This window comes from Crassostrea angulata, chromosome 8 (assembly GCF_025612915.1).
Source record: "Crassostrea angulata isolate pt1a10 chromosome 8, ASM2561291v2, whole genome shotgun sequence".
Taxonomy (NCBI): Eukaryota; Metazoa; Mollusca; class Bivalvia; order Ostreida; family Ostreidae; genus Magallana; species Magallana angulata.
In genome coordinates this window covers 19,143,225-19,158,009 of record NC_069118.1, presented here as the reverse complement: position 1 = coordinate 19,158,009, position 14,785 = coordinate 19,143,225, and the positions used below count along the sequence as shown (strand labels likewise).

Genomic DNA, 14,785 nt, shown 5'->3' with positions numbered 1-14,785 from the left:
CTATATCAGACTCCATACCAGTTGAAATTTGATAGGTACATATATCCTAGGAAAGTCAATCCCAAAAATAGTTTATTCTAAATAAGATGAGTTTTCATGAAGATATAATTTGCTCAATATATTAAATACTTTTTTGTCCAAGCTTTTTACACAAGGGTACATGTTTTACGATGCATGGATCGGCACATTTCCTGCGGTTTATTTTTATGCTCTAAAGTTGAAACTTCAGTAAAAAAAAAAATTCTGGGTGCATCTGAAATTACAAGGTTAAACTTTTTAAACCGCACGCCCCCTTGTAGATCTTCCTTATGTATATTTCCATAATCCATCTCTCCATTTACGTCTTTATAAGGAGTGTATATCAGTTGTCAGTGTCCTATGTGTAAGACAGAGTCGGTGTGCCTCTTAACTGATTAACAGACAGTCACCACATCCCACAATATGGCGTCGGATTTCAGTGTCTGTCTAAATTCGCGTGATGGAGTATTTCCTGCACGAGACTGGTATTCTTGTCCCCGTTTGTTTGGGGTACGGTGTTGAAGGGACACGAACTGTCCCCAGATATCGGAAGTGGATGTTCCGCAGAATCGCAGCAATACATGGAGAAGTCTTACCGTAATTGTTATACCTTATACACTTTAAAACTCACACGCAATAGTGAATGACATTCGTGGGAATAGAATATTTGAAAAGTTTGAAATATCATTTGAATGGGTTTTTTCCCCTTTGCAATCCTGTCAAATGTCATTACATTTACCACCCTAAAAGTTGAAATTCTCCATCAAGTATAATTCCAAACGACCGAGGTATTTTAATGGAATACTATATGAATAAATCTTGAGAAAGACGAAAATCTACGACGCCCTCGGGACAAACTGATAGAAAGTAGACACTTGTTATTAGATACATGTATGTAAATATTGCAAAGACGATGATACATGTACCATTCATAGTTACTTCGTATTCTAGATATGTTATATTTATATGTTTATCGGTATGCATGTTATTAATAATTTCGTAAAAATTCATTTTAAATAGTTCTTAAGTTTTGGCAAAAAATTGGTCTCTGTTGAATTTCTTTCACATGCATGTCAAGTATATTTCCCATATTTGCAGAGTAGAGACATCAGTCAAAGAAAGGTACCTATAGAATCAGTTTTAGAGTGGTAGTCGGGGGGGGGGGGGGGGGGGGGTTGACAGAAAATAAACCAAAAGGCCAATTTCGCCAAAAACTCAGAAACCTTGATCGTTAGTCGATTCCTTTTCTGTTTCATACATGAATATATCCATTTCCACACCATAAAAATGAAGATGAGCCAGTTTCCTTTAAATTTGAAACATTTTGAAATGTTAAAAATGATAATGACTTGTTATCGATTTGCACATAAAGGGAGGGGGACAGGCCGTCCCTCTTTGCATGCTACGGGCATGAAAGAAACACGACTTGCCTATAACCCACCCAGTCTGTCATTCGATACTGAACCTGCACCATGCATGCACCAAGACGAGGTTTCACCATATAGCTTCAACAATTCATCTTCTCTACTAGGAGTGTTAATGGGCCTTTGAAAGGTTAAGGGGGTTGCAAATTGTTTAATTAAATGGTATAGGATGCTGGTAACTACATGTCACCGTACAGAATTGTGTCTAAATTAATGACCCTAACTATTCTACAGTTCATCTGTGGATTTTATAATCTGACAAGATTTCACTTTACAAACTACTTTTTTTTAACAAACTCTTGATTAACATACTCAAAAATAGATAAACTGGATGATTTACTTCCATATATGACGAACAATATCATTGAGAGCATCGTCCTATAATACACCGATCGACGGTCAACAACATTTTTCACGTATTCAAACTATTTCAACAAGATTTGATCTCATTGTTATCCTGATCAGAGAGGAATTTAATTCCGTGCAGTGCACTATATGAAGCTTGTTTATTCGATCAAAACAAATGACCTAATTGATTTACATAAAATATGATGGTTGTGATATCTTGGTTTGGCGAGAGGTGATAGAGGACAATATGCACATTATTTTTCAGAGATTTGACACCTGTGGTATTTAACCGGCAGTTAATGCACCTATAGTCCCCAGGTACATGTATTCGTACATTGAAAAACAACCGATTACTGACCCAAAACTCAAACACTTGGGGGATAGTAATCTCGTAAAATGATTCATTGAAGGGGTCTGAGAAAATCGTAAATACGTGGTAGACAAATATATAAGTATATACACCGCCCCCGCACGCAAATGGAATATATTTATTTACAGCGCGGACTCCATCTACCCCATTCATGCATTTTAAATAATAACCATTGTTAGTTGCGGAGGGAAATTAACACGTAGATATTTTTCACAGAAATCGAGAATTCCCAGGGGGAAGTTTTGGATAGAAAAACGGTTTCCGATAATCGCTGATGCCGTCCGTGTTGCATCGATCTGTTTGTTCAGTTTCTCTAGATATTGAAACACTGCGGTAGTTCCAAAAATATTCTCCCAAAAAGATGAAGAATTTTGAGTTTTATGTGTTCGCTCTGGTACTTGTGTCTTTGGAACTTATTGCGACTGATGGTAAGTAAAAGAAAACGTTATACTAGCTGTATCTTCGTTAAAAAAATCTTTTTGTCCTCTCTTTCTTTGTCTCTCTCTCTCTCTCTCTCTATCTCAACGTACCCGCTTCTTATGAAAAGATGAAATATCTAGCGTCAAAATTTGTTTTATTTCAAAATCATATAGATATAATGGAATGGCACAAACATTATGATGAAAAAATCATAGTGCTAGAAAAATAATTAAAAGGGCGAAACGGAAGGAAAGAAGAAAAAAAAGACATTGGAAACCAAATATCGCACACTAAATGTTTATTTCTGAAAATCTGTAGTTTAGTCTGGTGAATCCCAACAGTGTCTGACATCAAAGCGCGAAGGGGCATCTGTTGTTCTGTACAACGTCTGGCACAGACAATAGACAAACGCATCCAAACGTCTGTCTCAACCCTGCCCTATATTACGTCAGAGGGACACACAAGATTCTGTCAAAGCCAATTTTCTTCTTGGCGTAAAATAGTGCGCAAGGAGTTTGCGTGCTCTTTGGAGGGTTGTAGAGTGCTTTTATGCAGTGAGCTTTACCAGGAGTATAGCAGATAATTAATACATTGGTTGCATATCTGTGGTATAAGTTTAGGTATTTAAATGATAAAATCCAAATTTCATATTGGAGTATTATTCTTTGGTAATGATAGACATTTGAGGAACGAAAACTTTATTCCGATATATCAAATCCATGGAACATTTCATCTCAAGATCATTCAATTTGTCGGGGGCAAAACTTCTCAAAGACGAGCGATTTGTATAAATGTAAAATCGATGGCGAGTTTTGACGGGACATTATATCCTTGATTGTCTGAGATTTCCTGAATTAGGCTCCAGGGGTCGATTCCTTGTAATTGTAGACAATTGTGCTAACTGTCAGAATGGTCCCTTAACCATTCCCTGCAATCACACTGGCGACTCGCTGTTGTGACTCAACACGCATTAATGGCTGCCGTTTTGTTCGTGTGCAAGCGATGTGATATTTGTATTGAAGACTTTGCTAACCTCCGAAAACGGTCCCAGTAGTGTTTTGATAATCATTTTGAGATTTTGTAGACAATAGATTGAGAACTTGGCTTTTGACATGTTACTTTTCAATAGTTAATATCAGCCGGGACAATGCATGATTTGATATAGCTGTTCACAATTAAGAGTTTACATGGGAACCTGAATTTAGATTTTTTTTCTCATAAAATATATTGGCACTCTTGATATGTACATGTAATCTTACATATTAAGTAGGAAAATGAACTTGAGACCAATAATGTGAATTTCTTTACGAACGAGAAAAATTTATTTATGCATTCTTTAAAAATTAGTCAGTTGTAAACTGAAAATACGAACCTGAAATTGGAAATTTTATAATATTTAATAATTTTTATTTCATTGTTTCAACAGCACAGTTTACTTGTTTCCGAAAATATCGGGAGAGGAAGGGTAAGGAATTTTGCAAAGGTCCATTGAAGAACAGGAAAAAATTCAACTCACCAGAAACTTGCTGCGCTAAAAAGGGCAAAGGGTTCGCCATGTCAATGGTAAGCCGTTTTATTGATACATCATAATAATATCATTTTTTTTCCTGAACATTTATCATAGACGGTTATTACTTTCTGAGAATTCCATTTATCGAATTCGGTGATTTAAAACCCAAACATCTTTTGAATGCACTTTCTGAGAATTCCATTTATCGAATTCGGTGATTTAAAACCCAAAAATCTTTTGAATGTACTGCATGGTGAGTGAGTACTTTAAAAAGCTTTTAACAATCCTTTACTTTGAATCCATAGGTCAAACTTGGTGGAAAAAACAAATTCCAATGCATGTCCTGCAGCGTTTTAAAAAAGACAACCTTGGCACCGACATTCCCGCCCACGCCGGAAGTGACGACAGGTACGCACTAAGTTTACAAGCTTTTTAATCTGCCAGTACCATCGAAGCGATTTAAAAAAAATTCTTTGAAATATCTGAAATTGAATACTGCGGTGTCATTAATATATAGGCACCAATTTTAGTGGGCTTAGTCAAAATCACAGTTTTAAGGATATGTAAATTTGTGATCATTGATCCTATCAAAACAATATAATAAGATGTTGAACTTCAGTTAAGTTTTGTAGAACAACTCAACAAAGAAATCCACGAAAACTATTAATAATATTCAACGAATATTGATGAAAACACAGTAACATTTTTTGTCATAATTCCATGGTAGAGCCGAAGATTCGTAATTATTCCGTCGTTAAAAAGAAAAAATAATATATTGAAAGAACAGTCACCAATAGAAATCAATTTTGGGTATTATCTTATATTTCTATAAAGTCAGAGATCTTCTTTTAAAATAGACCAATACAGTCTAAAAATGGCCACAAACACCCAGCCCTTAGGCCTCTTAAGTTCCATGTTCTCAAAGCAAGAGATTTTTGAGCGGTTCTAACGATACTTTTGGTTTGCAAATATACCATAAACATATGTGGACCTAGAACTGTTATTGTTTTGCCTCGGACTAGAATGTCTCGACGTCATTGGATGAAACGCGTCACGTGGCTGCCTTACAAATTTCTTCAAAAGGCAAGCGTCAAAATTTATAGCGCAACATGGCGGACGTAACGTTATTTGAACTGATTTTCTACACAAACGTTTGTTTACATATCAAACTTTAGGTCCTCGACAAAACAAAACACTTATTAGGTTTGTTACTGACTGTTTAAAGAAATTTGTGGGGTCGTTAAAGTCCATAGAAGGCTCGGCTCCGCCTCGCCTTCTATGGACTTTACCGACCCCACAAATTTCTTTAAACATCCAGTAACAAACCTAATAAGTAATATTGAACATCATTATTATATGTTTGGTATATTCCTGTAGGGCTGCCGGAGTGGGGCCGCTGGAACCCGTGCACCGTGACGTGTGGATACGGTTGGCGGAACAGATACAGGCTGTGTGACGACTGTGACAAGAACCACTTCAACTACGTCCAGTCCCAGCCCTGCCTGGTCAACTTCTACTGCCCGAGTGAGTGCGAGCCCACCCTGACCCTGATTAAATCTCGATAATAATTTAAGATATCGGGGAATGGTCAACTCATTATAAAACATTGCATACAGTCTTAATGAATGGGTTTTAAATGTATATCTTCTTTTTTTTTTTTTTTTTCTTTTTTTTTTTTTTTTTTTTTTTACATTTTTCATTAATTATCTTCCGGATATAGGAACGTACACCAATGATATAAACTTGCCTTTTTTAAAACGTTATGAAATTTCTATGTATAATGATATTATATTTTAGCTAGTTTTATTGGATTTATAAAGAATGAAATCTATTATTGCAGTGGACGGGAATTGGGGTAACTGGATGGGGTGGAGCAAGTGCTCGGCTGACTGTGGCGGAGGAACAAGAACCAGGGTCCGCCGATGTAATTACCCCCCACCCACACACGGCGGCAAAAACTGCCCGGGGCCAGGGGTGAAGGAGGAACCCTGTAACGAAGAGCCATGCAAAGGTATCCATTTTTCTGAATGACGTCATGAGTTGACTATAGGTTGTTTTTTTTTTTTTGGAAACGAAGCAATTTCGTGCAAAATTTTAGCTCTCTACTTCCTCTATTCTTTGTAATTTATTTAGGTCTCTAAATTAATTGCCCACACAATATTATGAAAAGCAATAAGAGGTCAATTATTGTCATGCTTCCCTTATATGTGCCAATTATGTTAAAAGTGGTAGCGAAATGTCATGAATGGGTTTCAAATACCCAAGTTCGGGGAACTGATTTTTGAATTATCTTTTCAAGAGTTTATATATCATGTCACATAGTACACTAATTTTGTTAGATTACTGATATCTATTTGTAGATATTTTTTTAACAAAACAAAGTTCGGTAACAAAATGAGTATACAATGGTTATGATCATTTGTTTTGCGTTTTAGGATGTATTTATGATTGGTTTCAATTTTTGTTGATTTTTCATTTGTTGTATTTTCTTTACGATAGTTGATGGACATTGGGGCACGTGGTCACAGTTTACGCTGTGTAGCGCCACCTGTGGGTCAGGAACCATGGTGAGAACCAGAACGTGCGACAACCCCCCGGCACAGTTTGGCGGAAAACAATGCAATGGGCCTCCTTACGAGGAAAAACGCTGCAAAAATAAAAACTGCCCATGTAAGTCAATACATCTTTTCTTAAAAAATAATTTTAAATTGATGATGTAAGGTCTTGAAATGCACTAGGATTATATTTACGAGACAGTAATAATTGAAAATCTCAACTTTTAGTTGTGTATATTTTTCTCAGTACATGGCGGATGGTCCATGTGGGGACCCTGGAGTGAATGCTCCGTCACGTGCGATACAGGCGTGGTGACGCGCACGCGCACTTGTGACAGTCCCCGCCCCCTGTTTGGTGGCCGGGAGTGTGAGGGATCCGCCACTGATACCAGGGATTGTACAGCAAACAAGCAATGTCCAGGTAGAAACTATATAGTTACTAAAAATACAACCACACTTTATTTAGGTTCAGCGGTTACAAGTTTATTTTTTTAGCATATGAAATATGATTTCTATAATGTGTTATTTTTAAGTCTCAAATTTTATAAGTTGTTAAAGGGGGAAAAAAAGAACCAAAATTTCTTAAAAAGTGTTTTGTGTTTATACATGTAATATCTTAATTTTCCAGTGCATGGCGGATGGACCTCTTGGACGCTACAAGGACGTTGCAACGCGCCTCGATGTGAAACCGGAACTTCCATTCGATCGCGCAGCTGCACGAATCCTCGGCCAAGAAATGGCGGTCGGCCGTGTGTCGGTCGATCGTACAGCAGGGAAACGTGTGTGAACGACGAGAATTGTCCCAGTAAGCGATGAGTGTTGTGTTGGATGTTGTGCCACCTGCTGCAATCTTTGACCTTGATATTTGCACTAGTCAGTGCTAAGTTATCTGCCTGTTTGTTGTTTTTTTGTTGTTGTTTGTTATTGTTGTTATTGATTTCATTGTAATATATTTCTTAGTATTTTTTTCTCAGTATTTTTTTAAAAAAAAATTAACCACTAACAAACATGGATGTTGTAGACTATATACAGTGTACTATCCAACACATTCACAAATACCAAAGTCCCTGTCAGGGGAACTTTGATTTTTAAATAAAAATCGGTAAGTGCCTTGCATGTATTTTCTTTACTGAAGCTATATAAACCGTTTGTTTTTATCCTATCTAGTTTGCACCCCACCCCGAAATGACAGTTTCTTCTTTGGAGCATTCATTATCTACTGATACATACATGCAATTTAACTGTAACCTTTCGGACCAACTGTATTGGGGTACCTGTTTTCAAACTTCACATTATTTTTTTGAATATTGTAGACTTCAGGCACGTGGCATCGCGGCGGGGGGAGGGGTGATGGGGTCCTGGCTTTCCACTTTCCTTTTTGTTGGTGCAAACATTTATCTGAATTTTACCCATATAAAATTGAACTATAGTGGAGTCCCCCCTACCCCACTTTTCAAGATTTCGGAATTTTCTTTTTTCCTTTTTTCTTTTTGCTCGTCAAAGTTTTTTGAATGAGGTTGCCCCCGCCCCCCCCCCCCCCCCCCCCCTCTCCAAACTTTCAAAAAGATGCAACGTGCCTGAATTTGGATATGAATAATAATACCGATGCCTATGTTTATATGCAATAAAACTACACGATGTCTTCACATTCTATAAAGTATTCCTGTATCAGCCATACTGGATTATTTTGGTCTTTGTTCCATCCCTTACCCACTCAGATAAAACCGATTTGTTTTTTAATAAATAAATAATTAATTAATTAGTTAATTGACTGATTAACTATTATGTAGAATTACTTTCATAAGTTTTATGGATACCCTAAAACTCAAATCATGAAAAATTACTATTCGATTAACTATTTCACGAAATTAACCTAGCTCCTGCAAACCTTTCCATTTTGGAATATGCTCAATATTTTACTCCACAATCTGACGCACAATATTCCATATAAAATAAAAATAACATGATAAACGATCGTGGTACATAATATGTAAATTTTTATGTGATTTTTTATGATGAAATGAATAAAAATGGTTAAAATTTGTTTTCTCTTTCATTTAAGATAAAGAATAGATAACTCTGTCCATAGTTACATGTACATCTTTGATAGTGATGTTTCTTATCTGTACATGTAATATGTATCTATGACAACTATTGCTAATATCATGACGAAAAGATCAGTCTGAATTTATCTTTATGTTCCTTCCCACCTGAGTGTTGACAATTTAAGACCTGCATTTTATCTACTTGTAAAAACGCTAAGCTACATGCTTTATCATACACATGTCTTCAAAGTCACTCCTTAAATAAAGGTCTAGTTATAAAAATATATATATATATATATATATATATATATATATATATATATATATATATATATATATAAGACATTACGTGTCTTACACTGACCAAGTAGACCCAAAATTTAGAAGACTCCATTTTACTTGATGGATGTACAAATTACCGTACCTTTGGAAATATGGTACATATGAAACGTCCATGGTGGTTTCAGGTAAACGTTCTGGCCCATAGGCCTCAATCTAGTTACGAATTTAAAATAACTGAAAAATCAATATAAAGTATAATGTTTCAGAGTCAAAGGGTTTTTTAAAAGACCATTCCGACTACACATGTACAACTAATGACATGGTAAACAATATATTATACATTGATACATAAAGCATAAATACTCAGTGCGCGTTGTTCCAATTTACTAGCATTGCTTTTGGCGACAGACAAACGGGGTTTCTCTTTTATGTTTGGTTAATTTTGCTTTCAATAGAAATATCAATTATCATATTTTGAGAGAAGATTAAAAGCTAATATATAGAATGATGATTAAAAATCTAAGTAAATTAAACACACCACATCAGGGTATACCTATTGGTGTTGTCACCAAATCACATGGTGGAGAAAAGGAAATGGAGATCTTTGAATTTCCTGAAGTTAATATATTAAAAGGGAGTTGATGCTTCAATTATTATGTTTGATTTATTGATAGAGTCTGGTGAGTGGTGTAATTGGAACGAGTGGTCACAGTGTACGGCCACGTGCACGGGCCTCAACTCCATGCAGGTGCGCCAGAGGTCGTGTCAGTGCCCGGGGCCCCAGGCAGGTGGCAGCGAGTGCGATGGTGAGATGTTTCCCACTTATAATACTTTCCGTCTTTATTTGAATCCTCCATTTCATTTTGGTCTTTTTTAATAAGAGGAGCATAGCTATAGGGGTGCTCAATCCCAAAAATAAATGAATATGTACGACACGGTGTGTTCGAATGTATTGTACAATGAACCAAGGTTCTTAGTGTTCACCCAATGAAATGTTTTAACTATATGGAACAAACACATTTGGTTGTCATGCCGTTGGGATGGCCGATTTCCACCGAACTCTCAAAATTATAAGACCGATGTAGCAATATTGACCGCTAATGACAACCCGAGACCTTGACCTTTGGTTGAGACCCGCGATACCTTGACCTTTGCTTGTTATCACAAACAATTCATTGCTTGGTTGACATCAGATTGTTTTAGGTTGCCGATAGAAACACTTACAGAGACCCAAAAAATATGTCTACATAACTTTTTATTGCTAAATACTTGTATTTAAAACAACGATGAGGACGGAATGAATAGCAGATTTAAAGTGAGTACAATCTGATGTAGGAACTATCCAAGCACCGACATTCCAACGGCTCTGGATCTTTCCTCAATGATCATTCTGTCCATTTTAAGTGTTTCACTTTTAAAGCTGGTGTTTCATCTGTGCTATGAATGATAAGACATATCGGGTACAAAATGTTAATTTTTTAAAGAAAATTTTATCTAGTTATTTTCAAATTATTTTATTTATCAGGGTGAACCCTTAGAAGTTTTGGTAAGTGTATACATTGATTGGAGTATACTTTTTCTATCCTTTTGTAGGAAGCAAGTACGAGGCCCGGGAGTGCGTGAATGTTCAGCCCTGTAACCCTTACGGCGCCTTCGTGGGTCAGAGTAAGTCAAGTATTAATGTAACAGTGAGTTTTAATGGAATACTCATAAAACGTGAATGATGCAAAGCACAGCTATATCTACTAATATAGTTTAGTGCAAATGAGAAAAATAGTCGCCCAAACAGCCGCGCACTGGTTACTAGGATACTGGAAATAATTTTTTTTGGACCTCTCACGAACGTGATACGAAAGTTTACCTTTACAATTATTTTATGAACAACGGAGGCGATATGTATGCATGAACATGTGTACATATTTTTTAAAATGAAATTAATTAGAGATGTATTACAATATAAATACTTTTTGGAAAATATTGAAAATTATTAATTTCCTTACCTAACAATCCAAATTTAAACACTGATCTTGGAGAGGAAAAGATTCGATCTGTAACACCCTAGAATATTAACGTGAAGGAAAGTACATCATATTTAAAATATATCCACAAATTGTGCACTATTTTAAAATAATAGCATTTTGATTATTCCTAATACGGTAAAAAAAGGGGGGGGGCACACTAAGTTCAAAATTCATGACTTGTAGATCAACAGCCGATGCTTCAGTGTATTAGATTGCTTAAAATTTAATTCGTGATTTTTAATGTGTTCCGTTGTTTTTGTTGAAGGAGGAAGAAAAGATGAAGATTCCTACAGTACGTCAGTGAACACAACAGAGGATGCCGGGAAAAATGATGAGGTCAGGACCTAAAGCGTTGACAGAGGTTAAGCAAATTTCTTTACAGAGCGATTAGTCACAATTCAATTTCCTTGCATCCAAAGATCCAACAATAACCTCCTTAAACATAATAATAAAATATAGTTGGATCTTTGCTACCTAATGCTAGTATTTCAACGTGTAATGGCTTTGTAAAATTAAGAGGCTCATATTGCTAAACATATGTATATCCGAATGATTATGGGTTTAAAATAAAAAGTATCTTGATTAAAATATGACGAATTTGCTTTGAAGGATATGAAGGTCGTGATATCGTGAGAGAAACTGGCAACCAACAGGTAAACCAAAATAAATATGAGTCAATATTTTTAATCAAAGAATTATTATCAATGCTCATAAGTTTCTTAACCGAGCAACACTAACCTTTTAAAAAATCAATTTACATTTGCCCTTTTCAGTTTGATTGAAAAAGACAAAACAGAAGAAAAATGTGTACTTGAAAGTTTCAAAGAACATTTTGGGGACAGAAAATTATAAGTGACCATGTTGGTGAACACTACAAACTCCTGGTGGTTTCAAAAAGACCTATATTCATGCTGCATGGAGAAGTACGAATTGTTATAATGATTCATGAATGTATATAAAATATATACCGTGTCAAATAAAGTTTAATCGCGACAAATAATGCTTCATCAGATCATGAATACATTGTATTGTGTGTTTGTACGTATATATTGAGGTGTACATATTTTGTTCGTGGTTGTATATATACGTTCCGTGTTTATTATATTGTGTTTTATATGCTGTTTTTGCTAATAAACCCTTTTTATAAAAATTATTTTTAATTTTAATTAATATCACTTCGTTAGAAACTGTAACCTAATTATAACTAATTATGTAAATAAGGAAGAGGGGGAAAAAATGAAATTATAGCTATATCAATTAAGGAACATATTGCATATTTTAAGGGCGTAGTGGAAATCCCGATGAGACTTTATTCCCATGTATTTTTAAAATTTCGAACTAAAGTTAAGGAGCCCGTCTCTTTTGATTATTGCATTAGTCATACAAATACCGATGGGAACGGAACACTTATATCAAAATAAAACATGCACGCAATGTCAAAAAGTCGTGCGCGTGAAAAAAGAATGGTTCATATTAAAAGTACGCAGTATGCTATTTCTTATGCTCATCTTTACAATTATCTTTTTAGAAACAAAGGAAAAAAGGCTACAATGATAATGCTTTTCAAAACGTTTGCTATTTGCATTATCCCCGTATTCCTAATTGTTTTCCCCATTTCACAATGGACATCAATTTTACTACATGTAACAATCCGATAATATCATAAACATTAATTCAAAATTAGACGTTCAGTCTTGAATGGAAGGTTTTCTGTCATTGTTTTGCAAAACAGCTGACGTGGAAACAATTATTTAAACATCAGTATTAATAATATCCTTCTAGTTATACAACCTGCAATTTAAACAGGAAACTTGTTTATATTATAGCCAAAGGATATACCCTTTGTGGTTAATGCATGTAGGTACCGGTTTGTAAATATATTTACATCCTTATAGAGGACCTGTACGGTGCAACTCGCCGAAGGTGGCCTGTTTATAATATAAACAACATAACTTGAATCTCCGTGGTTTCACGTGTTCCTACCAATCATCCATATCAGGGGTGGTTAGAGTAAATATTCCGCGTTTGTTGTGTTTTCAAGAGAAAAGGGGGGACAAACATTATCCGGGATGAATTTAACCAACTGCCATTCCGTAAAACTTTATTCGGAGTTCGTGAGAAAGAGTGGAACGTACGGGTTCGTTAATAGAAGTCTGCCTCACATTTCTGGATATATTCTGAAGCGGTTCATAGCCCACCTAAAGAGTGACAAGGAACTCCCGGCTCCTGCCGTCTACGGCGTGTTGCTGGACCTGGAACTCTGCTACGAGACCGTATTGGGATTTAACCCTTTGTTGGATATTGCCAACAAACCTTTGAAAGACCTCGACCTTAACGAACTTGATATGGTAGAAAGGACAAATGACTTTACGTTTAGAACTAATTAGCAAAAAAATGTTGTGTTAGTATTTCGTGATTTTTCATTGCTTAAACAATAATTATTACTAAAGATTTTAAGTAGTATTTTAAGTAGTATTTTAATTTTAAGTAGTATTTTAAGTAGTATTTTTTTAATAACGGTTACTATGTTTTCCATTTATAAATGCGTGCTTAATCAGAGTAATTTATTGTAAACTGTTCTCTTTTGATGCCATAGACATGTATATAAAAAAAATAGATGATGAAACACTAATTATGTTTTATGCATGGAAAAATATCACGTACACCTTCTATGATTTCCGCAAGCATGACGTTCATTTAAAATTTATAAGGAAACTAGGGGCAACAACAATTTTACACATAGTAAGGAAACGCCATACAGGAAGGCTTCCGTGTCATATAGGGTTTGTTTGTGTGACTGAAGAGGTTATTTTAATTGTGATAACTAGTTTTTTATTAGATTTAATGTTTGTTTTCGGTAAAATCTCCACACCGTCTGTCTCTGTGTCTGTTTGTCAGCTTGTCTGTCTGTCTGCAGCGACTTTACCCAAACACTTAGAGTTGTGGACATTCCAAGCAAGTTTGTTCAATTTGAAACAGTGTTAACTTAGAAAAGTGACCTGCTAAAAATATGAAAAAGGCGAACGCTGACATTGGCGGTATAGCATAAACTCTTCATTGTAAATTGTAGAAAAAAAGATAATTGTGACCCACGGAAAATGCTTAAGTCATTATCCGTTTTATAAGATTTATAAAAACTCCGCAAACTTATAACAATATTCTACGAGGTTGGGGAGTCGGTGGTACGAGCGCCTTGACCATCGCTATCCAACTGCCAAATTACTGAACTTCAAAAGGAGACGTGTCCATTTAAGACCTCCTCAAAATTATTCATAGTGTGATCTCATCATGTGAAAACACCTAATAAATTTTTATGGATTACCGGTTGCTTGTTTCATATATGAAATCAAACGGTCAATGACATATTATATCTGATAATGCATTATTAGGCCAAATGTCTTTAAATTAACTTAACCTTTCTTCTTACTATGAGTTTTACTAAATACTGACGGTTAAGAATTTCAATGAAACTACAGAATATTATTTTAATTCCAGATATTCTCTGGTTCAAATCATGTTTTTAATTTTTGTATATAATGCATGTACCTCAGTGCGTGAACGCATTTTAAATAGTCCATAAAGAAGATATCATACATAATTATAATGTGATATATCTTTCAAACTTTATTCCTGAACTGGTAAAATGTACAAAGAGTATCAAAAATTTCTAAGGAAGTGGGTGATTTCATTTGATAGCCCGGGTCCTTTTCCAATCACTATCTTAAGGATGATGGCTCCTGGAGTTTTAAAATAAGACAATCTCCCCATATCATTTTTATTACTAATATTAGA

General features: G+C 35.3%; 1 protein-coding gene across 1 annotated transcript; it reads left to right on the top strand.

The window, feature by feature from the left end:
* The first annotated feature begins 2,212 nt into the window (after positions 1-2,212).
* Positions 2,213-12,136, top strand: LOC128161424 (coadhesin-like). Its single transcript, XM_052824705.1, has 13 exons — positions 2,213-2,588; positions 4,007-4,143; positions 4,396-4,498; positions 5,468-5,614; positions 5,931-6,101; positions 6,590-6,760; positions 6,893-7,066; positions 7,274-7,450; positions 9,647-9,778; positions 10,566-10,637; positions 11,259-11,329; positions 11,603-11,646; positions 11,767-12,136. The coding sequence occupies exons 1-12, from the start codon at positions 2,522-2,524 to the stop codon at positions 11,624-11,626; spliced, it is 1,446 nt and encodes a 481-aa protein (XP_052680665.1). The 5' UTR covers positions 2,213-2,521; the 3' UTR covers positions 11,627-11,646; positions 11,767-12,136.
* Positions 12,137-14,785: the final 2,649 nt, after the last annotated feature.

Excerpts from the sequence above, each read along its gene's own strand:
- LOC128161424 (XM_052824705.1), top strand. The coding sequence starts at position 2,522 with ATGAAGAATTTTGAGTTTTATGTGTTCGCTCTGGTACTTGTGTCTTTG. Across the intron at positions 2,589-4,006 it reads GGAACTTATTGCGACTGATG|CACAGTTTACTTGTTTCCGA; the intron begins GTAAGTAAAAGA and ends TTGTTTCAACAG. Across the intron at positions 4,144-4,395 it reads AAGGGTTCGCCATGTCAATG|GTCAAACTTGGTGGAAAAAA; the intron begins GTAAGCCGTTTT and ends TTGAATCCATAG.